This window comes from Mesoplodon mirus (assembly GCF_964341445.2).
Source record: "Mesoplodon mirus genome assembly, chromosome: 15".
NCBI lineage: Eukaryota > Metazoa > Chordata > Mammalia > Artiodactyla > Ziphiidae > Mesoplodon > Mesoplodon mirus.
This window is the reverse complement of record NC_138991.1, coordinates 49,380,544-49,406,335: the sequence shown is the minus strand read 5'-3', so window position 1 is coordinate 49,406,335 and position 25,792 is coordinate 49,380,544. Positions and strand designations below refer to the sequence as shown.

At 42.1% G+C, this 25,792-nt stretch overlaps 1 protein-coding gene across 1 annotated transcript in view; it reads right to left on the bottom strand.

Moving 5' to 3' along the window:
• The window catches only part of DNAH3 (dynein axonemal heavy chain 3), a 170,133-nt gene extending 144,547 nt beyond the window's left edge, over nucleotides 1–25,586 (bottom strand). Inside the window, 11 exon segments of the mRNA XM_082644527.1 lie at nucleotides 917–1,096; nucleotides 2,799–2,994; nucleotides 4,179–4,304; nucleotides 8,555–8,750; nucleotides 10,227–10,416; nucleotides 12,469–12,643; nucleotides 12,907–12,979; nucleotides 16,006–16,228; nucleotides 16,771–16,875; nucleotides 20,995–21,044; nucleotides 25,507–25,586. Coding sequence (XP_082500653.1) covers nucleotides 917–1,096; nucleotides 2,799–2,994; nucleotides 4,179–4,304; nucleotides 8,555–8,750; nucleotides 10,227–10,416; nucleotides 12,469–12,643; nucleotides 12,907–12,979; nucleotides 16,006–16,228; nucleotides 16,771–16,875; nucleotides 20,995–21,033 — 1,503 coding nt within the window. The 5' untranslated portion in view covers nucleotides 21,034–21,044; nucleotides 25,507–25,586.
• Between the last annotated feature and the right edge of the window lie 206 nt (nucleotides 25,587–25,792).

The following is a 25,792-nucleotide window of genomic DNA, read 5'->3' as shown; positions in this document are numbered from 1 at the left end:
TTCCTAAGGATACTGATTGTAGGAGAGCTGCCCACGTTTCTTCCCCCTCTGAATATCCAGTTTTCCTGTTAGACTGACTTGGTTTGGTTCAAAACCCCCAATTTAGAGTTCTCTGGTGAAATCAACTGGAACATGTGGCTTCACATGCTTCCCTACAAAGTCCAACTCTAATCATGAGCTCTTAGAACCCTCTAAGCACAGGACTGCAAAGAGAAGAGTGCTTAAAAGCATCCAAGCATCATACATAATGCATGGGGAAGAAGGGAGAGGGAGGGATGGGGAGGGGAGAAACACCCCGCAAGTCCCTTCCCTATGTGGGGCTGGACCCTGGCCCTCTTGCCACACCAACCACCCAGAGGGGGCAGAAGATGGAATGCCAAAGAGTCACACTCATGTGGGTGATCCTGCCCAGTTCTAAAAGTCTGCTAATAACTGTCTGTAATCTGGTAAGTAATGTCACCCTGGAAAGGAAACCTGGAAAAGGGCTTGGGCCAGGAAGGGAAGCTTTAATCTCTCCCCTAGAAGCCTACAGTGAGTTAAATAAACAAACAAATGGAAATTCAACAACTAAATTAGATATAGTCTTATGAAAATTCTTGGCAAAGTACATGGCAATTGATCCATCATGAATTATTAACCCAAGATGGATATGGCTTGGGACATATCTGCCCTTTTGAGGTTGGCATCATGTGGGGAACTCTACTTTCTTACAAAGTAACTCTTAGTGTCCTTGTTAATGGGATGTGTGAACATTTCTTTAAGGCCCAAATCCTCTTTCTGGGAGTCAAGTGGGTGTACTCAGGATATATCTCCCAAAGTATCAATAAAACCCTACCTTGTACAAGCAGCCATTTTAAATATATTTTATTCAATATGTGAATAAAAATACAAATGAATAATTAAGTGAATACTATACCTTGGGAATCCCCCTAGAGTTCTTAATAATTTCCAAGAAAGAGTTGTGTATTAATTCCCAGCAGTCATCAAAAGATGGATTAAAGACAATAATGGGCTCATTGACTTCAAGCTTGATCATGATCAGCTGAGGTATAAAGAACTCCATCTCTTGGTAGGGTTCCTCGAAATCATTCCCATCCTTCAGGAGACATAAGATATGGAAATTATTACAAAATGGAACCTTCTAGAATCAAGGGAGCGAATCTTACCCATTTATAGTACTACATGGGCACCAGAAAAGGAAATGAAAGGTACCATGCACTGTTCATATTTAAAATAAGGGCAAAGTATGTCTTAGCCCACCTGAGTTCACCCTCTCTCCCTTCTTCAAAGCTTTGATTCAGTATGTTTACTTTGCTTGGAAATTCCTTTGTCAGTATTTCCAAATCCTCCCCATCCTTTAAAATTCAGCTCAAAATCCCCTCCCCTGGGAAGCCTCCCTGTTCCGCAGCAAGAAATAATCTTCCACTTCTGGACTTCCATATTTCCACTTCCTTATGGTATTTTATCTTTCTCTCGTGAGATTTACATGCACATCTTCTCTACACTAACCTTAAGGGCAGGATTTGTCTCTGATCCATCTATGTCCTCCAAAATATCCAAAATATCATTTAGTACATCATAGGTGCTCAATAAAAATTTGTTGACTGAATCCACAAGTATAGTTTATCTGTATACCTCACATGAAGTTGCTAATTAGCATATAGTATATTTTAGACACTGAAAATTGTCAACCTTCCTGCAGTAGAAATATTGGTGTGGAGATATTTCTAATCCCCAACACAGGTTAGTAACACAAAATACCTTTCATAAACTACAGTGCCTAACGAAATTGGCATGGGGCAGTTGTAAAGTAATTGTCCAAGTAATTGATTCTAGAGGTATCTAGATTGGTTTAAGGATTATTGATAAGCATTAGTTGAATGCCTACTATGTACCAAATACCCATAAATTTCTTTCTTTAAGATATATGAAGATATTAGTTTTCCCTTTGTGTGGCATTTTAGAGTGAGACTTGTTCCCACATCTGAGCTTCTTCTGCTTAGCCAGTAGATGATTACAATGACATGTATAGATTAGTCCACTGCAGAGTGCTAACAGTGCAGTCTAAATTCAATAGCATTGGTTCTACATTCTTTTGAGCAAAAGGGCAATTGTTCATTTTTACTCTATTTGTAAAAATGCTTAGAACTTGACCTTTTCTAACAGGCAATTTTAAATTTTATAGCTCTTTTTAAGATAAAATGGCACATAATATAAAATCCAAAAGAATATTCCTTGATCTCCCAGGTTATCTAAATTTAAGGGATGCTTTGAAAACCAGGACTTAGTGTTTTAGTTTTTATATAGACTTCACTGAAGTAGTTTCATGAAAGAAGTTATTAGGTCAATAAAGCCTTTTGTTTTTAGAGGTACCCTTTCAAAGACTGAAGAACAAAAGCCAATATCTGCAATGAACACACAAAACACTCCCTAAATATCAAGTCAAAAATTGATAACAAACCGTTTTCAACCCCCTCTTTTAATAGAGAGGATGAAAAAGTGACCACTTCCTCTACTGTAGGAGGTATGCATTCCATTTTATTCAATCTTCCTTTAAATTTTCTTAATTTCTCTAGTTCTGTAGATTTTTACCAATATAGTAGGAGGTAATTATCTCAGGAAAGGTTGCTGTGTGTTTAAATAAATCATTTTTATAAACTAATAGTCACCTGATATGTGTTCAAATCAAGAATTTTACTTTTTGGCTTGGCTTACAGCTGAGGACCTTACATGACTGAATCCTGAGTCTATCTCAGTTGATTCCACTCCAAAGGGTCTACTGCTGGTCCCCTACATACCTTGTGTATCAAGAAAAAGGAAACGAGGTCCTTCAGAGACTTAATAACCAACTCCCTGAGCTGGAGTGACATGAAGGATGCAACAGAAGCAAAATATTCCTCAATGCGACGAGAGGAGTCATGGTCACTCTTGGGAGCAAAAAGGATCCACTGCTCCTTCTGGGAGATGAAAAGCTGGGCACAGGTGGGGATCCATCTGTAAAGAAAGCAGGGCATCTAACTAAGAATCTCTTCCAAGCTCCAAGAAGTCCTCTCAGCCACTCCCCACTCTCCACAACAAGGCAGATGGCTCCCTTCCCATTAAGCAGCTTTGCAAATTGGTACTTTCATATCCCTGGCCACTTCACCTGCCAACATCCCTTTCTGGGGAAGATAGTAATAAGATTTGGATTGAGAGGCTATTCTCCCATTAGCAATACCCAAATGAACAGTCCTGCTGAAAGATGAAAGTGTCTATAGTTTCTTCATTATATTCAGAGATTGGGGTAAAGGGGTATAAGGAACTGGAATGTTCTCTCCAACTTCCCTCCCTGGCAGATGTCTGTTTTCTGATTGAGACTTTATAGGGGGAAAGAGAAAGAGGAGAAAAGGAAGGAAACTTGGGAGGAGAAACTCCAGTGTGGCAGTGGCTGCTCAGAAGTTGAGAGCAGAAATTAGAAAACCCAAAGAAGAAATGGATGCCTCATTGTCCCTTTCATCCTACTTCCCCCAAGTTCTAATTCCCAATGGGAACCACTGGCATTTGCAACCTATCACTTCTCTTTTCTGACTGCTAGAAAAGTACTACTCTAACAATCAGAGAAGTACTGGTAATAGTCATAGTTGTAGATGTAATAATTATATTTAATAGCTACTATGTGCCAGCTATTGTATAAACATTTTCTCTGATAATAAAAACCCGTTGGTAGGTATTATCACCATCATCTCACATAAGGGAATTTCTCTGGCTCTGGACACAGTCCTGCATGCATTTGCAAAGGAAAAAAGAATTAAGTGACTAAAAACTCCCATCCTTGGAACCTTGCAGGTATTTGTCTGGGCCACCTGAACACAAGTCATTTAAATGCATTGTCCTGTAACCCAGCAAGGCCTGCAGGATTTCAGAGGGAGGGAATGGAAGTGGTACTCTCATCGAGGAATGGTAGTGAGAGAGTTTCAAAAAGGCAGAGGAAGACTAGGAGTGAGGGTCAAAGACCAGTGTACATGAGGAGGCACAGAGGCTGTCGGGGATGGGAACATGGGAGGAAGAGAACAGAGGAAGATGTCAGTGAGAAGTCAGCAAAATCTGTGCACCCCCCAGGTTGGATACGTTTTCACTTCACAGAGTTTTTGATCTTTATGATACTGTGATACAGCCCCATTCTGAGGCCAGATACTGACTTGTTGAGAAGAATTTGGCGTGCTTCCATGCAGTGTTTCTGGATGACATCCTGATATTCGTGAGGCTGCAGAGGTAATTTTCCTGCCAGTAATTCTGCTGTTCGAACAAATCTGAGGTCTTTAAATCTGCAGAAAGAGAGGGAAAAACTTCCTAAGCTAAGGAGATGCTTTATAACAAACTGTGTACGATGGGTTCAAAGGAAATATATTTTCATTTTTCAGTGAGAGGAGATATAAACAGATTAAAACGAATTATATCTGAAAAATCTGGGAGTCTGAGGAGGGAGTGGATAGTTGACAAGAACTCTTGCAAGGAGTAGATAAACTCAGCAGGTATTACTGAGCCTTCCTATGTGTCCTGATCCAGGTAACCCATCTGGGGAGTGGGGTTTTGACACTGACCTGGAATTTGGCTGGCTGGGAACTGGGATATCAAGTGGACAAATCAAAGCTCTTTCTAACAGTGAAGACACAGAGGACAGGGCAAGCAAAGCACCACCTTCATGATCAAGTGGGTTCCCCTCAATCCTCAGTGTGGCCCCTGGGTGAGCTACTCAAAACAACTTGGAGGTCCACTTTGGTCTGAACCCAGAAAACCCTATAGACCTGCCCCTGACAGCTGACAGGCTCACTGAGACACCCACAGCATCCCAGACACAGTACCTTACATAGTGCAGGTACTCAATAAATACTTGTTAAATGAACACATGAATCTCTTCCTGCCCTCTCTGATGATAATCTTACCTTCTCCTATTTCTCTCAGATTAATGGAGGTTCTGCCCTTTACCACACTCCCCAAGGCCTTTTTTAGCTTACAGGGCCACCATTTCTCTTCCTGACACCTATTCATTCATTAATAATCAGTCTTTTAAATCATCAGTGCCTACAACTTCCCAAACTAGATCTCTGCTCACTTTCTTAGCTTGCCTCAGTTCTCGCTTCTCATTTTCATCGTCCACTGTAAGGACCCATTAGGCACTTTCCCTCATCCTTCTAAAATCCCGCAGCCTACATTTCTACTCCTTTTTGGTGGAGGTGGTGAACTTAGTCTTCATCTTGTCTGGCCAGTCACAAAGCACTGCTAGGGGAGAGCAGAATTTGAGGACCTCACCCTCCACACACTTTGATGTCCAACTCTAGCATGGCCCTGGTCACAACCTGATAACTATGTTACTCATCTTTAGTTCCATCCTAAAAATCTTCCCACACTGGCCAGAAAAATCTACTCTTTCTTCAGATCACGACCCTCATTCTGGCCCCTAAACCCCTCACCCTTCACTGATCACTAGGTGACCTCTTAAAATGTTTAAAGCTAAATGCTGCAGGTCATATAAGAACATTTTTCTGTAGCATTTCCTTAACAAATCTTCCTCCTTGATGATTTTTTGGTTCAGCTGACAAAAACCTAAATGATTTTGGTTCACTTTTGTGCCTTTGTTGCCTATATAATCTTCTTCAGGGAACCATGAAAAGCAAGTGATAAGAATCCTTCTCATAGTAGAAGCTATATGTTCAATAATTTGTCATCTTCACTATATGATCAAATTAAATTCACGTGTACATCCTCTTGGTAATGAACTTCTGGCAATTTTACCAGCCCTGTGACTGATTTTCTTGTTAATTTCTAGGTTAATTTATTTTTTGAGGCCATAAACATGCTTGTAGTTAAAGCAGTATCTTCATTTATTGAACAACTACTGTATGCCAAGCACTGTTCTAAGCACTTCACCCAACAACCCCATGAGGGAAGTATTGTTATAATTCTCATTTTGCATATAAAGAAACAGGGGTCCAGAAAGATTAACTTCCCCAAATCACACAGTTCATCAGGGACAGAGCAAGAACCAGAACCTAGGCTGTCTAGTTTCAGAGCCCACTCTATAAATTATTACTCCTCTATAAATTATTATTATATACTTCTGCCTCATTAAAAAATTACATTTTTCCCCCAATGTCCTTACTAGTACCTCCAATGCCTTAGAAAACTGAATTCAGTTCAAAGAGGGAATGTGTTTATTTCTTATCATTGGTGGGCTCTGTCCTACGTTGACCCCACCTGCAATTCCTTTTTAAAATATAGGTAAAACTAAGAATGTGAAAAAAACAAGTAAGTTATCCAAGTAACAAGGCTCTCCAAAGACTAAACACATTCACAGCTATAGATCCTCCCCAGACAAAATATTTGAGCTACTGATTAAGTTCACCCAATCAAAATTACATAAACATATCGGCCTCTAATTTTTCTAATAAAAAGCCCAGATGGTGGCAGTTCATCATTTCATTAGCCTGCCTTTGGTGAACTCTGGTGGCCTCATTCTCCCACCAGGCTTCACACCCCTTCTTGAGGGATTCATAATAAAAAATCAGTCTTTCTTCCCAGTGCAATTGGTGAATGGATAAACAAAATGTGGTATAGCCATAAAATCGAATATTATTCAGCCATAGAAAGGAATGAAGTACTGATACATGCTTCAATATGGATGAATCTTGAAAACATGATGCTAAGTGAAAGCAGCCAGACATGAAAGGCCACATATTGTATGATTCCACTTATATGAAATATCTAAAATAGGCAAATCCATGGAGACAGAAAGCAGATTAATATTGCCAGGGGCTGAGTGGAAGGGAGAAGAGAGGGTGACTGCTAATGGGTACAGGGTTTCTTTTAGGGATAATGAAAATATTCCCAATATTTTCAGGAAAGTTGCACAAATCTGTGAGTATACTCAAAATTACTGTATTGTACACTTCAAAAGGGTGAATTTTAAAGTATGTGAATAACAATTTAGAAAAATGAAAGAGAAAAAAAGTGGCTCCTGCCTCCTCTGGACTTCTACCAATACCTGTGGCAAATTTAGTCACTGATGAATATAAATGAGACTACTGTTTCTAACCCTGTGCTGGCCCTGAGTTACATAAAGGAATAACCTCAAAAAACTAAACACAGAGTTGCCATATGATCTAGCAATCCCACTCCTGGGCATGTATCCAGACAAAACTATAATTTGAAAAGGAATATGCACCCCTATGTTCACAGCAGCACTATTTACAATAGCCAAGATATGGAAACAAGCTAAATGTCCATCGACAGATGAATAGATAAAGAAGATGTGGTGGGCTTCCCTGGTGGCGCAGTGGTTGAGAGTCCGCCTGTCAATGCAGGGGACACGGGTTCGTGCCCCAGTCCAGGAAGATCCCACATGCTGCGGAGCAGTTGGGCCCGTAAGCCATGGCTGCTGAGCCTGCGCGTCCGGAGCCTGTGCTCCGCAACAGGAGAGGCCACAACAGTGAGAGGCCCGCATACCACAAAAAAAAAAAAAAAAAAAAAAAAAAGGAAGATGTGGTACACACACACACACACACACACACACACACTGGAATATTACTCAGCCATAAAAAGAATGAAATAATGCCTTTTGCAGCAACATGGATGGAACTAGAGATTATCATACTAAGTAAAGTAAGTCAGAAAGACAAAAATCAGATGATATCACATATATGGAATCTAAAATATGACACAAATGAACTTCTCTATGAAACAGAAACAGACTCACAGACATAGAGAACAGACTTGTGGTTGCCAAGGGGGAGGGAGAGTGGGAGAGGGACAGAGTGGGAGTTTGGGGTTAGTGGATGCAAACTATTATATATAGAATGGATGAGCAACAAGGTCCTACTATATAGCACAGGGAACTATGTTAGATAAACCTGTAATAAACCATAACAGAAAAGAATATGAAAAAGAATATATACATGTATGACCGAATTGCTTTGCCATACAGTAGAAATTAACACAACATTGTAGATCAACTATACTTCAATAAAGTAAATTTAAAAAAAGAATTTGGAAAGGAAAAAAACAAAAAGACTCAAGCCCCCATACATTTCATAGGCTAGAGAGAGTCAAAGTCGTAAACATGCAATTATAATTCAGTGTGATACATTTCATAATGAAGGTCTAATTAACACCTACTGGATACTTATATCAGGCACTATTCTAAGTACTTTGCATGTATTAAATTATTTATCCCTCCTACCAACACTATGAAGTAGGAAGTCTTATTATCCCAAATTTAGAGATAAGGATGTTACTTATGAAGCAGCACAGTTAGAGGCGGACCTGAGCAGGCTGGCTCCATGTGAGTGCTCTTAACCAGTATGCTCCAGTGCCTACAGACAGGCACTGGGTGCTGTGAAGGCACAAAGGAGGGCCACTTAGCCCTGCATGGAGAGTTGTCACTTGCTGTTCATATGCACTTTGGGTCTGGGATGTTTGTCATTTTACTTCAAGGGCAAGGCTACTCCCACATAAGATGATCTCTTATGTGTGGAAGCAATAAAGAAGGGGAAGAAAAGGGACAGAAAGCACTTCTTACTCTGTAAACCACAGCTGTTTCAGGCTGAGCATCATGGGGTTCACTGTGTGCAGATGGTCCTTGTTCCACTTCTTGGCATTCCTGTAGACACTGTGCCAGGGCACAGGGGCCCGGATCACTCTTTGAGGAAATGCTCGGGGGATGCTCTTGATGAAGAGTCTTTTCCTCTCCATTGGATCCATGAGGATGTAATCAACTATAACCAACAGGGCAAACACTTGTTATTAAGCAGGGACCTTGAACACTCTGTGCTCTTAGCTTCAACACTTCAAAGGTAAATGTGCCTCTGTCCATTTACACTTGGGAATGCTCCCTCATTTACAAGGTCAGTGGTAATCCCCTGGGTATAACTAAATTGGGTAGGTTCCACTCTGTTGGTATGTGAGATATTTCAGGGAAAGAGGAATATAACTTTACAGTCTGGAGTACTTCGAATCTGGAGTTGAGTCCTGTTAGGATATCTAGCATCATGCATATCAGTGAATTAGTATTTGCTGATACCTCATTACTCATTAACTGATTTCTCACACCAAAATAGTTACATAAAAAATAAACACAATGGATGACACCAGATACCTATGAATGGAAATTTAGAGGCCAAATATTTCATGTGCTAAGGACTGGCAAAAGCCTCACAGAGGAAGTACCATTTAAGCTGGGTCATAAAGAATGAGTAGGATTTTGTCTGAAGGATAAGAAGTGCAGTTCCATGACTTTTGTATAATATACTCAAGGTGCTGTGAGTCATTCTGTGGCAGAAATAACAGATACAAGTGGTAGAGTTCAAGGTGATAAGACTGGAGAAGTAGGTTGAGGCTAAAATTTGAAGGGTTTTACATGTTTATCCTTATAAGTTTGGTTCTAGCCCATAGCAGACAAGGAGCCATTACACTGACACCATTAGAAGGTTAATTAAGAAATTAAAAATAACTAGACAACTTGGTAAGTATAGCTGTGTTCCAGATAAAATGGGAAGGTGAGGAACTAATATGATCACCTCTCCCCTTTGATGTGTTTCTCACATTATTCACCATCATCAAACATTTCCCAATGACCTACTGTGTGCACAAGACATGGGGCTAAATATGAAGGGGAGGGAGGATTGATGATATATCAGCTAATGTCTAATAAGAGAGCTGAGACCCATAAGAAAGACAATGCCAGTGTTAAATAACCGTAGAGAAACAGTGGCATGGGAGAAGTTCCAAAGTGGGATGAGCTGAAAGTAGAAACAAGAAGTGCTATGAATGCAGAGGGTGGATTCATCACTGAGGGTTGCAGAGATCAAAATACTTGAGGGAAGAGGCAGGTCTTGAACTAGATTTTAAATGTGAGTAGGCCCCTACTTCTTAGTGTTGCTACTTACAGTAAGTCGCACCCGAGTAGCACCCGCATCACCTGGGAGCTTGTTAGAAGTGCAGAATCTTGGGCCTCTCCCAAACTCTACTGAATCAGAATCTGCACTTTAACAAGATCTTTAGGTTACGGAGATGCACATTAAAGCGTGGTAAGTACTGGTGTGGACATGAGTGATGATGGTGGGGAGCATTTGAATGAAAAGTTAAACAATGTTTTTGGCATTTTCAGAGTAACCAGGGTGAAGGACTGACAGTGAGAGGAAAGAAGGTGCCCTCCACATAGGAACCCCTGTCCCATTTATGCCCAGCCTTACCAATGCTTTTCATGAGGCTACTGTAATAGTCATTTTCCTTCTCCTCCACAAGGACAGTCATCAGGGGTTCCAGGAAGGGACTTGTCAGCAGTGTGTTAGAAATCAGCTTTGAAATCCGAACCATCACTTCATCCTCCTCAGGGGCAATCATGTCTTTTTGGACTCCATTGGTCAAAGAGTAATAGTATCTCTTCCATAAACAAACCACCAACAAGAAAATGATCACGATCAATTGGCTAACTGTGCCCACTTGCCCACATCCATCAGCCACCAAGGGACCCTGTTCATACAGCGCCTATCTCCATCCTTCACTCGCTCCTGGGCCTGTGACTTCACACTCATTGCAATAAATCATTGGCGAGTATTCCCCATGACTCTGGAGGAGTCAAACAAAGCCAGAGAGATCTCAGCGTGGTATAAGGAAGGACTTGTCAAGTGCCATGCAGATAGGAACAGTGGAAGGAGGACTGAGGCCAGGGATGGAGGTGGCATTATCTGGTGAGCTTTAAGAAGAGGAATGACAAGCTCCTCAAGTGGACTCAAATAATTCACCCTCCTCAACAACAATGCTCCTATACAAAGAAAGCACTTGATCCTGTGGCTTGTAGCTGTCCATGGGGAAAAACCCCCAAGTCTGAGTGAGACTTGGGGGTTAGCTCTTCTAATCCAACAATGGGACTTTTGAGTTTAGAAAAGCCACACAAACACAGGAACTGAACAAAAATGCCCAGTGGGACCTGGTGACGTTAGGAAGTGTGGTTTATTTAGGGCTTGCCTCTAAGCTGCTAGATGGCTGAGTGGCTCTGGAAATGAATAATTTCAGATGGATAAGAAGCACAAAGTATAGGAAAGGGTTTGAAATCAGATTTGACCTTCAGTGCCAATTGTCTGTGGTCAGAAGAGGCTGAGCTTACATCTCTTCAACCTTAATACAGGACAAACTTACAAACTTCCCCCATTATAAGAACTGCGTGGGGTGAGGAGAGGCTCCTGTTAAAATGAAGATTCATAGGCCCCCTGCTAGGGCATTTGGGATGTGTTAACAAGCGCCCCAGGTGATTCTTATTTTCAGGCAAGTTTGAGAAATGCTGTGTAGCTCCTAAGAGCACAGAGATGTCAGTATCAGCCAGACCTGGTCTAAGTTCTAGTTTTGCCTCTTACTGACAGTATAACCTTGAGCAAGTTACTTAATCAGTCCCCACCCCAATTTCCACAACTGGACAATAGGAATAATCATAGTCCCCAGGTCTTGAATGGGGTCAAGCATCTAGAGGGTTTAGCATGGAATTTTGCTAATAGCACATGCTCAGTCACTGTGGGTTTTTATTATTAATCATTTTACTATACACTATAAATTCGCAAGCTATTTGTTCTTTTTTTTTTTTTTTTTTTTTTTTTTTGCGGTACGCGGGCCTCCCACAGTTGTGGCCTCTCCCGCTGCGGAGCAGAGGCTCCGGACGCGCAGGCTCAGCGGCCATGGCTCACGGGCCCAGCCGCTCCGCGGCACGTGGAATCCTCCCGGACCGGGGCACGAACCCGCGTCCCCTGCACTGGCAGGCGGACTCTCAACCACTGCACCACCAGGGAAGCCCCTATTTGTTCTTTTAAGACAGGGGTTGGAAGCTCAGAAGTCTACCTGGGACCAAGCAGGTAATGTTAATAACTGAAAGTTGGCTGTACATAAGAAAATAATAAGGAATTGTGGAGACTGACAAACCAGAGAATGTATTTCTCATCTAAAGGAAGTGGCTACTGTTCAGCTTCAAAATTTTTTAATTTTTTCAAGAGAGGTTAGAAATCTAGCTTATGTGAGATTTCCTTTATTTTCAAAACACATCTATAGGCCAAATTCAGCTTATGGTAGGGTTGCCGGATAAAATACAGGATGCACTGGGATATATTTATACTAAAAAATTATTCATTGTTTATCTGAAATTCAAATTTAACTGGTGTCTTGTTTTTTGTTTTATTTTTGTTTTGCAAAATCTGGCAACCCCAGCCTATGGGTCACCATTCTGCAACCTACATTCTATGAGGACACAAAGGCACCGATTTCTAAGACTTATTAGAGCAGAGAATTCAGGCACGCACACCTTCATTCAGTAGTCTGTCATGGGGTCTGGACCTCAGTATTTTTAAAACATTCCCTAGGTGACTCTGCTGTTTTTCTCCAGTTTAGAATCACTGAGATGCCAAGAGTAATACTTAGCAAATTGAGAGAAAGGAGGCAATAAGAATGTACCTCCAAGTCTGATTCAGTTGGTTTGGTTTCTTGACTTTCTATTTCCATCTCCTGCTGTAACATCACATCAATCTGTTCTTCTGGACTCATTGGTCTGCTTCCTGGGAGAGTCAAAGTTGTCACCACCTCTGTCCTCATAGGTAAGGAGGCTGAGGTGTTGCAGGCCAACCTCGTCCTGAAAAGTAGACATAAGCTCAGTCCTTGGTTCCATGGAACACCTCATAGGTTTGTTAGCATTGGTTTTGCTTAATTGGCTAATTTATTTTTATTTAGAGCCTCAAAAATTGGATTAAGAGGATTGTTGGGAAAAAACATGAGTAACTAGGTATCCAGGAATGCTTTAAAGTCAAGAAGCAGAGCATGGCTTTCAAGAGACCACAGCCTTCTTCGGTTCAGCCCAGCGTCCTGCAATCCCCTGTGCCCATAGGGACACCTTACCCAGTGAGATCCTCTTTGTCTTTGGGGAAGAACTTCATTTTCTTCTTGTTAGGCTTTGATGAGCTTTTATTTGCTAGAACAGTAGAGAAGAAAGACATCAGTGATGAGCAGTGGCCTTGGGTGGTCCTCTGTCCACAGGGATGCCAGTCTCAGGGTAGTGCAGGAGAACACTAAGCAGGGTGGACTTGGTGTGGTGGGATGACACAGGTGATGTGGGCCCTGTACCACTAATTACCTGTGTGACCCTGAAGAAGTGACCATCACTCCAAGCCTCAGCTTCCCCAACTGTGAAATGGGGATGAGCATACCTTCTGCTATCCCATACATTGGACAAGTATTAATAATTGCTCAATTCACTCCCCAATCCTATATGCTCTATTTTCTAAACATCAGGTGTATTACTGCTTAATATTTTTCTTTAAATAGATTCAGACTTTAAACCTAATATATTTATTTTAAAGGAAATATTATGATTATCACAAGTAGAAAAAACAGTATCATTTGCAATAAATATAATTATTGCAAATAGAAAAACCGATGTCATTTGTAATAAACAGAAGATATTGCAATAAATATCATTTGTGATAAATAAATTCAACAAATAATATAAAACTCTACTATTAAACTTTAACTGGATACTTGCTTAAGATTCTAGCCTAAGGAAACTAACATGTCATAGAGACATGTTAAAGACATACTAATATGAAATTGACATTTTGAGGGAATCAGAGGATTGAAGACTCTTGGTTAAGATGTATTTTGAGTTCACACTTTTATTTCCTCAACCTACTCCAAATATAACAATAATAGAAAAAATATTCTTTAAAATTAAAAAGACAGTGCATTGTTCGAAAAGATGCTCTTCTGCGTGGACTAAAAATAAACACATTGTGAACTAAAAGTCTTAAACTTGGCTTCTGGCTCCAGAAGCAGGCAGAATTAGTTAGGTGTTTGATACCTGGGGGGAATAACAGAACCCAAAACACACCATGATTGTGGGGACTGCAGGTAGGCTCACAGCATGAAGCCAGGGCTGCCCTACCCACGAAGACACGCTGAAAAGACAGCAACACTGTCATGCAGATAAAGCACTTGTTATCCTCAATTCACATGGTGGCCACAGATAGCAAAGAGAGGCTGGTAATATCTAGGCCAAGCCTAACATTGCCTCAGGGACCAGATCTACAATCCCCAAACACCACCTTAGGATGGGAGTCCTAAGCCACCAATATAAGATCTGGTACTAATTTGGGGTCCAAGATGCCAGATGAAGGCATAAGGGGAAAAGGCAAGATTTTAAAAGGTCTGTCAAAAGAATACACTGTTTGAGTACATTTATATGTGAAAGCAACCAAAACTAACCTATGGTGACCGAAATCAGAAAGTGGTTACCCTGGGGTGGGATGGTGTTGGGTAGAGGAAGGAACTGATGGGAAAGGAGCACAAGGGAACTTTCTCTAGTGATGGAAATACCCTATATCTTATTTGGGTGGTGGCTATATGGTGTAAACAACTGTCAAAACTCATTGAACTGAACACTTAAGATCTGTGCATTTTATTGTATGTGAATTATACCTCAACCAATGGGGAATGCATGTAGCAAGAAAGGGAAAAACCCTCAATATAAATCTGCAAACTAAAATCTCATAACACATGAGAAAAACCAATACTAAGAAAGATAGCAAATAAACTCAACAATTGAGGGACATATTTACAAAATGGAAATAATACAGCAATACTAATAATTCTCTAAAATTAATGTTTAAGATCCTCCAAGTGATTGATATTGGAAGGGCTATGTCCATAAGAAAAGAATAATAAATTGGCAAGTGTGGTCCTCATAAATAGAACCAATTAGGAAATCTGAAAAATAAAAAGATGTTGTTATTAGGGCTTCCCTGGTGGCGCAGTGGTTGAGAGTCCGCCTGCCGATGCAGGGGACATGGGTTCGTGCCCCGGTCCAGGAAGATCCCACATGCCGCAGAGCGGCTGGGCCTGTGAGCCATGGCTGCTGAGCCTGCGTGTCCGGAGCCTGTGCTCCGCAACGGGAGAGGCCACAACAGTGAGAGGCCCATGTACCACAAAAAAAAAAAAAAAAGGTAAAAAATAAAAAAAATGTTGTTATTAAAACAAAGCCCATTCATTAGACACGTTAAACTCAAGACTGAACACAGTTGAAGAGCAAATTAGTGAGCTGGAAGATATATTTGAGGAATTCACTGAGACACAGCAGAGAGGATAAAGAAAAACATGATAATGAGTTGGAGACAGCAGGCAGATTGAAAGTCTCCAGCACACCTCTAACAAAAACTACTAAAGGATATCCTTAAGCAGACATAGCTGTACCCAGTGGGACTAAACAAATTAATACGTATAAAGTACTGTGGTAAGCAGCTTCCAAGATGGTCCCCAAGAAGCCTCACTTCTTGGAATCATGCCCTTGTGTAATCCTCTTAAGTGTGGGCGGGACCTACCAACTCACTTCTAACAAAGAGAAAATGGCAAAAGTGATAGGATGTCACTTCCATATTTAAGTTCCAAAAAGACAGTGGTTTCTATCTTGCTGGCTCTCTTCTCTCTCTTGCTCTCTCCCTCGTTCCCTCTAAGGGAAGCCAGAAGTCATACTGTGAACTGCACTATGGATAGGCCCATATGGTAAGAAACTTATGTTTATGGCCAACAAGCAGTGGAGGATGTGAGTGAGATTGGAAGAGGATCCTTCCTTAGTTGCCTTTCAATGACTGTGGCCCTGGCTGACACCTTGATTGCACACCTGTGAGAGATTCTGAGCCAGTTAAGCCATGCCCAGATTCCTGACAGAAACTGTAAGATAACAAATGGTAGTTGTTTTAAACTATTAAGTTTGGGGATAACTTGTTATGCAGCAATCAACAAGAAGCACATGGAGCAGTGCTTGGTGTATGGTAAATGTCATGCTAGCCATTACAATCATTCCCATTTCAGAGACGAGGAGACTGAGGCTCCATGAGGTTACCCAAAGTTAGCTGCAGCAAAAGGTGGAGCCAGGACTAAAATCCGGCATTAGAAATCTCACTCCAAAGCCCTATTCTAAGTGGTATGGCACACAGCCAGAAATACCTAATGGCAGCCCCTGAACAATCTTCTCCCTGGGGACATGGATGGTGACAGGCTGGTAGACCTTCAGCAGGTCCTTCAGCTTCAGGTCCCGGGCCATCAAGGAGTAGTTGTTGGCAATGGAGTTGCTGGGTCCACAGTGGTGGTGCTGCTCTTTGAAGGGTGCAGCCAGGGTCCATGATGTGCGTTGCATCAAGGGTGGGTAAAAGCTGTGCGACATGACTGTCTACAAGGGAAGAAATGCAGAGTGACACATGATGAGGGACATCACTCAGGGGGCCTGGGCTCCTTAGGGCCAGGCTCCACTCACACTGAGACTCATGGCATCCCACATGCCTTACACGGTGGCTCTACCTTCTGCACACTGAGTGCAAATACTTTCGGAATGGACACCAACTGTACTTCTCTGACCACTGTGAGCATGATTTCTGATGACAAGGATAACAGCTTGCTTTCAATATTCAGTAAATTTGTGGTCAGATAATTTACATCTACTGTCTTTATTGCTATGGACTTGGCTATAAGGTAGAAATAACTGTTCTCATTTTACAGCCGAACATGGAGAAGTTCAGAGAGTTTAAGTAATGCAGCAGGTAAGTGAGAAGGCCAGATGCTAACTCACCTTTGTGTTACTGCATAGCTTTCTCCCATGGTGCTGTAGCCTCTTCCAGTGGCAAAAATGACCAAGGCCTCTAATGCCACTTGTCAAGTCTGACTGTTTGCCCCCAAACTAGTACCAGCAGAAGAGGAGCAGCCAGGTGAACATACCTGATAGAGTTCAGATGGTTCCTCGTTAGCAGAAGCAGGAAGAGGAGGCAACTCTGGCCGCATCTGGGAGTGGCTCATGTGATGTATCGAGTCACTTTTGTGGATCTGTGGGAAACAGACACAAAGCCACTCTTCAGGAATTAGGAAAGATTTCCAAACTTCTGAGGTTGATAAGGAGTAAAAAGGTCCTCAGGAAAGGTTTTAGGCACAAAGTTCTGCCATACAGCACCTTTCTCACCCCTATCCACTGTGTAGGTTTCATTTCTTAATTGTTAATGTCTCTCCTCTAGCATCTCCTCCTTGGCTACACTTCAATGAGCAAATTCAGATATTTTTTTTTCCCCTGGGAAGAGCCCAAATCTGAGGGCACCTCCAGGTACCCTACCCTGGGTTGTAATTAAAGGGGTTGACTTTAAAAAATCGACTCTTGCATTTCACATTGGCAAAATTCCAAATAGAAATTTGCTTGTGCAGTGGCATAAGTAACTCTGTGCTTCCCGTGGAAAGAAAAAGTATCATTTAAAGAGTGTGGCATGTAGGTCCACCATGCCATTCAGTGAGTGTATACTTGAGAGTGAGCCTCAGACAGAGGTGAACCTGTGGCTCCCATGGCCACTCTCAGTTCCCGGCGCCATTTCACCTCAGAGCTGAAGGTGATTTCAGTGTTGACCAATGCTGTGTGTGTTTCTGTCCTACACCCAGCCACTATAAGCAAGACAACTACTTCATCTGGGGCTGTGATGGAGGAAAACTTCTGGGCTGGACCTACTGAGAGGTGTTGCTATACAGCACCTTAAAGATGGTTTAATGGATCTGCAAGTATAATTTTGGCTCTTTGTGATTTTTTACCTTAGGCAATGACTGTGTAAGATGAGACATTATTGGACAGATTTGATTTATTTGGGTCAGCAAATTAAGTCATGCAGGGTAACTGAAGGTAGAGAGGTAGGGGGTATATGAATCAGATATTAACTATCCCATGCCCCAACCAATCCCTCACTGATGACTCAACCTCATAAAATAATAACATTAACAATAACATCTGCCATCATTCTAAATATTATGCACCAGGCACTTATGAGATTTTTTTATACCCATGTTCTAGCTGAAACCAAGGCTCACAGAGGATAGGTAACACATACTAGCCACACAGAGGTGCTTTTATTTCTTTAAAGATTTTTTTTGATGTGGACCATTTTTAAACTCTTTATTGAACTTGTTACAATATTGCTTCTGTTTTATGTTTTGGTTTTTTGGCCATGAGGCACGTGGGATCTTAGCTCCCCGACCAGGGACTGAACCCGCACCCCCTACATTGGAAGGCGAAGTCTTAACCACTGGACCAACAGGGAAGTCCCCAGAGGTGCTTTTAAATACATCACTCAGCATCCCAACACACTGGAAATGGCAAGTATCACTTACATGGCAAATTACTCTGGGAATGTGTTGATCTTAAAATTAAACAAAAACATGCACACTCTTAAACAAAACGCATACTGAGCCTGGGAGTTTTCAAAAACATAATAGGTTCACTGATCTGATGGCCTAATTCAGTGGTTTTCAAAAATTTCAGACCCACTAACAGAACTTTATTAAACATGGGGATGCTCAGGCTCCACCTTAAACAAGGTGACCCTGTTGTTTTCAGCTTAGCACTGTGCCTGTCTCTCTGCTCTTGACCTCAATTTCAAGGATCTAAGAATCGATGAATCATCTCCAAGAGCCTTCTCTTTCACTACTGAAATTAATATCAGATCTGCACTGATGAGGTGAAACAAAATGAAAAAACTCAGCATCAACTTGAAAGGAACCTGGTCACCCAAAATGGGTACTATACCATCCAAGGTAGATTTTGGCAGCAGTATTTTCAGGGAAATGAAGTCATTCATGGTTTCCTTCAGGATCTCAGATGTGACTGGGACATATACTGACATATACTGATTGATAAGTTAGGGCTGTCTGCATTTTGTCTTTGCAAGCAAGAAGGTTTTGTGGTCAGTGGAAATCTTTCCCTTGGCCTAGCTTTTAAATCTGTTTCAAATAAAAATATTCATTAAAAGAACAACAAGCAAACACCACAAATTTCAGACATCTTGAGTAAGTTACAGTTGAGGAGACTCTTTTGCAGTTGAGGAGAATATTAGCATTATTCAGGAGGTGGCTTGGCATTCATGCTTCTGCTCGTGGTTGGCGTAAACCTGATTTCAGCCTTGACATATACTGGGAAGTTACTCTTCCCAGCAAAACAGGCAGAATAGAGCCCTAGTGGACATAACTGGTTCTACTCCAATTTCTGTCCATGCTGTGTAGTTTCCAGCCTGTGTCCAGGGTAGAGCATGTGATAAAGGTCTGGTCAGTCAGAATACTCTCTCCTCCTAGACACTGTGATTGGTTCAGGGATAGGTGTGTAACCCAAGCTGGGCTAATCACAATCATTCCTGACACTTTTGATAGTGCTATTGAGAAAGAGGTACTCTCAACAGCCATCTTTGCCTTATGTGAAAAAAGTCTTCCTTAGATTAAAGCCAACATAAAAGAAAAAAAAGCACCAGAAGGACAAAGGCAGACTCCCAATGACATCAACTGGACCCTAGGATCCAACTTGGACTTCTCAATTACTTGAGCCCATAGATTCCTTTTTGGGTTTGAGCCAGACTGAATCATATGTAAGTCCCTCCATACTGAGAGCCAGTCATCCAAGAGATAGACACAGAGGCAGCTGAGTCATCATATAAAGAGAAAAGCCATTCTTGGGATAATAAAGAAAGAAAACAACATTTTGCAAGAAAGCAAACTAGGCACTTTCCTGGTGGCACAGTGGTTAAGAATCCGCCTGCCAATGCAGGGGACGTGGGTTCGAGCCCTGGTCCGGGAAGATCCCACATGCTGTGGAGCAACTCAGCCCATGTGCTGCAACTACTGAGCCTGCGCTCTAGAGCCTGCAAGCCACAACTACTGAAGGCCATGTGCCTAGAGCCCATGCTCCACAACAAGAGAAGCCACCACAATGAGAACCACCCGCACCTAAACAAAGAGTAGTCCCCACTCACTGCAATTAGACAAAGCCCACACGCAGCAACGGAGACACAATGCAGCCAAAAATAAATAAATAAATAAATAAATAAATAAATAAATAAATAAAATTTATATTAAAAAAAGAAAGCAAACTAACATTGAGCATTTTGCAGAGCACAATGGAGAGAAGCAGAACCGCTGAAGAACAAATTAAACTTTAAGCTAGTTCATGGGCACAGACTAAGACTTATACACACAGAGCCATTAAACCATGATAGCAGAAAACAGCTCAGTTCATGGGACAGGGACACATGGGACACATACAAGATTAGCAGATCTAGAAATCAATTCATAAAACAGAGTTTTCTTGAACACACCTGGTTAAGAATCCTCTGTGGCACCTTCAAGGTGAAAGAGATGGAGATTTTTGTAAGAACTACCTGGCTATCCAAAACGGTTTGTTAAAAATAGTAATGCGTAAGTGTTCTCTCTGGTAAATTGCAGAGCATTTCCATTTCAGGGAGTGGGCTCAGTAATTATCACCGAATCCACTTTAATTTTACAAAGTTTTGATTTAAAATGCTCCTCTAGAGTGTAAAATGCTCCATACACTTCAATGTATGGCAACTTAGTGGATCTTGGCTTCTCCACCAAGATTCTGGCACCTAGATTGGGTAGAACTGTTACTTTCAGGTGCTTATTTCTGACTACATGTGATGTTTGCAAGTCCTTCACGGAAGCAGTTTCCAAATGCTCACTTAAGGACCTGCAACAGCAGAGTCACTAGAGTCTTAGCTAAAAATACAGACTACAGGGCTCCACTCCAGACCTTTGAGATCAGAATCTTTGGAAGTGAGGCCAAGTCTCTATATTTTCAAGATACTCCCCAGTATATTCTTATTTATGTACCTCCAGTGCTGGGAACTGCTGGATGGAACATATGGTCTAATGGCCTTGAAAAGGAAGGGAAAGAAAGGTGTCTATTCCTGAAATTTTCTCAGCAAAACTTGAAGATGTCCAAAAGCCTAATTCAGAACAAAGCATAATTCAAGGACGCTATGTGATTAACATATATGCCTGGTTAAGGAGATCTAACATGGCAATTGGTTTATGACTGAAACATCCCCTTCCCACCCACTTCCAATTTCCCTACATGTTGAAAATACTACAGGTATGAAAAAAGAAATACACCTTAAAATTCATACCTACCTTCTGAGATGAGCAATCCATGTCACTCATGTTGTCCATTCTAACTGGACCTATAAAAATATAAAAAAAGGAACAAAGAGCTCTCAGTTTCTTCCTCTCCTATCAGTGCCTCTGAAATTCCTTATAGCATAATGGGGATGACACAGATTATGGAACTTTCCAGATGTTCTGAAAGCTCTGTTCACAGGGCTGCCTCTCCGAGGTCATGGACTTCAGCCCCCTGAGGAGTTTCCAGGTAGAAGAGGAGAGAAAGGGAAGCTAGAGAATGAAGGAGCAGCCTTGGGGCTCTGCTGGGCTCTGTGCTGTAGCTTCCCTGTGATGGCTGCTCTTCCCTTCCACTGAGCATCACCTCCCTTGGAACTTTTCCAGGAATACACGGAGTTCACTGTAGAGGAAAAACTGAAGCAGAGTTACATACTAACACAGAGAAGAGGGAGGAAGCACCCCACCAAACATTCCCCCTGGCAGCCTGAACTCTTCTCTCTCCTCTTCTCGGGTTATTTCTAACACTGGAGGAGCTTGTGCCCAGGTCCTGGGGCCAGTCACAAGGCTTCAGTGTCTGTTGCTAGGGAAGGAAGGGCCTCTGTTGTGCCCAGATACAAGACTGGTCTTGACTCAGCTTTGTGTCCAGGTCTCTCCCTTTGCTGTAGGCCAGCTGTCCAGCAGGAAGTTTCGGTGAGAGGAGGGAAGGTGGGAAGGTGTTTAGCAATGATCCAGGAGGTGAATGGCAAAAGAAGTTGTGCCTTTGGAGGGGCCTAAATGCACACAGAGTGGTGGTTAAATTCTTGGGCCCTAGAGTCAGACAGGTCTGGGTTCAGATCCTGCCCTTCCCATTTAATTAGCTATGTGGCTTGAGCAAATTGCTTAATCTCTCCAAGTGTCCTTTACAATGTAAAATGCCAACAATGTGACAACCTACCTCATAGGTGGGCTTGAGAGTTAATGAGATAATACCTGTAAAGCAACCTGCACATAGTAGAAGGATGACCAACTTGTCCCAGTTTCCTGGGACTTTCTGGGTTTTAATACTGCAAGTCCTGCACCCTGAGAACTCCCTCAGTCCTGGGCAAACTGAGACAGCTTGGTCACTCAACACAGTAGGCACTCTATAAGTGTGGCTAACATCATTCTCATGATAAACACAGGAACACATGCACACGTACGCTCACACACACAAGATACAATTAGCTGCTGCCCAGACATTCAAAGCACACGTTAAGCGGTCACTTTCAAAATTCTCTCAAAATCAAGTTAGACTTATTGAGCTCTTTTTGGGAGACAGGTTTATGTATGTATATATATATATATATATATATATGTATGTTTTGTCATTCAATTTTTCCCCAAACTCCACGATGTTGCCATTTTATGATTGACGAAACCACAACTGAGAAACATAATTTTCCTAAACTGCCAGGACTTGTAAGTAGTGCTGATACAATGTGAACCCTGTCCTTATGACTCCAGAGTCCAGTGTTCTTTCCATAAAGTACCTGCCCATAAAACAAACATTTCTGAGATCTTACGATGAGCATTACATAGTACCAAGTACTTCCATTTCTCCTTTTTCTTACTTTTCCCTCAAAGTTTGGCTTTCCATACCTTCAAAATCACCTTGAGGCTCCTCATTCCTTACATTTGCACTCTCTACCATAAGGTATACATACAGTTTCAAATAGTGTTTGGAATAAATGAGCCAGTGACAGGGTTTGAGACTTTAGATGGAAATGGGGTTATTACCAGGCCTCCTATAATAGGATATGAAACCCCATGTCCCACAAAAAACCCAGCAACTGTAACCCAACAAAGTAAAGAACTTTAGAAGGGGCCTGGTAGGGTGCCCATGAGCCCCGTGGCCTTGTGGGTGAGTAGGAGACACACCTCCCTTTAAAATTCTGTGTGCTTTAAGTCTACCTGTGTCCAAAAACATCAAAGCAATCATTACAGCTTTCATTTATTGACGTATATTAGCTGTCGGCACTGTGGTAAGCACTTAATGAGCATCATCTTTCCAAATCTTCTCAACAATGGAGAAGATGAATACAACTATCCCAAGTTTTATGACTGAGGGAACTGAGAAACAGGGAGGTTAAGTAATTTGCCCATAGTCACTCAGCTAGGTCAGTGGCAAAGTTAGAACTTCACCTGATTATGGAATCTGCTCCATGGCTTTCACCAAAAGCCTACATGTAGTCTGAAGAAAGATAGAAAATAAACAAAAGATCTGCCAAAGAGAATGAAAATTCCATCATCTCCCCTCTGCCCCAGGCCACCTCACTGGCACCAGAATTGCTTGCTGACTTAATCTTCTGTTCAGCAATTTCCAAGTGAGGATGCAGGCCTCAAATCCCTTAATCAACTTCAAGTACATAGGGTTGCCAGATAAAACACAGGATGCCCAGACGTACTTAGACTAAAAAGTTATCTGTTACTCACCTGAAATTCAAATTGAACTGGTTGTCCTGTATTTTTATTTGCTAAATCTGGCAATATGGGGAGAAGAGGTCAGCTAGCCTCTAGGTTATCCCCATCTTTGTGGTGTTAACAGCTTAAAGTCTCAATCTGTTGCTGGAAATTTTCACACATTTGTAATTCAGAGCCCAGTGTTTCTGGCAGATCTTTTCTGAGGCTTGAAACAGTTGCTTATCCAGGGACTTATTTTATTGACCCATCCAATGGTCAGCAAGAGCCAAGTCCTTGTGCTACTGAGAGACGCTAAGATTCCCACCGTTGGGTAATATATAGTGCGGTAGAGAAGGCAGCCAACACACAAGGAAAAGCAAAATCTGGCTGGCCCTACAAAAATGCAAGTGAAAGGAACTAGAAGCTTCACAGAGGTTCCCCTAGATGGCACCCTTGGACAAAATTTCCAGTGAAGGCCTCAATTCAGCTTCCCAAAGCAACACCCACCAGGGAAGGAGGGTTGCAGTTTTGTCAAGAAAAAAACCCTCCAAACCCAAACAGTAACCAACCCTTTCCTGGCTGGGGCACCCATCACACTGCAGCTGAACAAAAGGCATGAAACCGGACAGGACTGCCTGAAACGGTAAAAATTTAGGGACACTTTTCCGTCCATGTCCTCCTATCTTCACCATTAGCTCCCGCCTTCTTGGCTCTTGTGGAGTGAGAGCAGGATCCCTTAGCTTATTATTATTATCCCCAAGCTTATTTCTCTATCCACCAGCCTGATTATTTCTAGAAATATTAGTTGGTAGAAATAATACATCATTGGTGGGTGGGCAAAATCAGTGAAAGAAGTCAAAATAAAACTGTATCGCATATTTGAAAGTTGCTAAGAGAGCAAATCTTAAATGTTCTCATCACAAGAAAAAAACTTCTGTCACTGTGTATGGTGACAGGTGTGAACTAGGCTTATTGTGGTGATTACTTTGCAATATACACAAACATCAAATCATTATGTTGTACATCTGAAGCTAATACAATGTTATATGTTAACTATACAGCAATATAAAAATAAACAAAAAAGGGCTTCCCTGGTGGTGCAGTGGTTGAGAGTCCGCCTGCCGATGCAGGGGACGCGGGTTCGTGCCCTGGTCCGGGAAGATCCCACATGCCACAGAGCAGCTGGGCCCGTGAGCCATGGCCACTGGGCCTGCGCGTCCGGAGCCTGTGCTCCGCAACGGGAGAGGCCACAACAGTGAGAGGCCAGCGTACCGCAAAAAAATAAATAAATAAATAAAAATAAACAAAAAAGAAAAATAAACCAAGTAACCATGATAAGACACAGAAAAAAAGCCCAATACGTTAAATATTTTTGAGCTCCTCCTATGTTCCCGATAGGTGCTAAGTTCTTTACAGCCATTATTGCACCAGTCCTCACTACAACCCTGTGATTGCTTTTCTCTTTCCTAAAGAGTTATTTTTCAGGTGCCTACGGACACAAGTCACAGAGGAGAAACAGATCAACAAAGGTCCCTGGATGGAAAGGGCATGAGAACTGTGCAGTAAGTAGCAGGCCAATTCTCAAGTCTACCCCTCTCCATTTTACAGATAAAGGTGAAGCTCAGCGAGGTTAACTCATCCACACAGCAAGACTGACCTGGGATCAGAGTCCAGGACCGTTGGACCTCAGTTCACGGTCTTTACGAGTATGTTCTATGGCAGCTGTTCTCAACCTAGACAACTGTGCCCCCCAGGGGACATCTGCCAATGTTTGGGGGTCTGCAGGGAAGGAAAGTACTACTGGCATCTAGCGGTTGGAGGCCAGGGATGCTGCTAAACATCCTACAATACACAGGACAGCCCACTCAACACAGAATTTTCTTGCCCAAAATGTCAATAGCGCTGCCCCTTGAGAAACCCTGCTGTATGGGCTGGATTTCAGGCCAAGGAACATGTATTCTGGCTCTGACTTGAAACTGAAGGATTTGGGATTAGACTTTTTCATTTATAAAATGGAGATACTAATCGAACCGATCTTTAGGGATCTCACTGGCTCATGATATTTGCGTTTGGGAAGTAATGGTTAAAACCTTCCAGTCAAGGTCGTACCTCATCACTTGTCTGTTCTGAGCTCCAGAGATGCTTCCAGAAGAGCTGGTTCAGGGTATTTAGGCAGGGGAAGCCCTGAGACCCTGGGAAAAGCCGTTCTCAGCTGCCAGTCCACCTGCCTCAGAGACGGCCTGGGCGCCCTCACTCCAAGCCAAGAGTGTAGGAAGGGCAACTCTCTCTGAGCCTCAAGTTTCCTCACGTGCTCCTCACTCGTGGCTTGTCCGGGAGGCTCCAAAAAGCTGAGGGAGACAGCGTCCTCTGCAAGAGCTGCAGGCGGGGAGAGCCA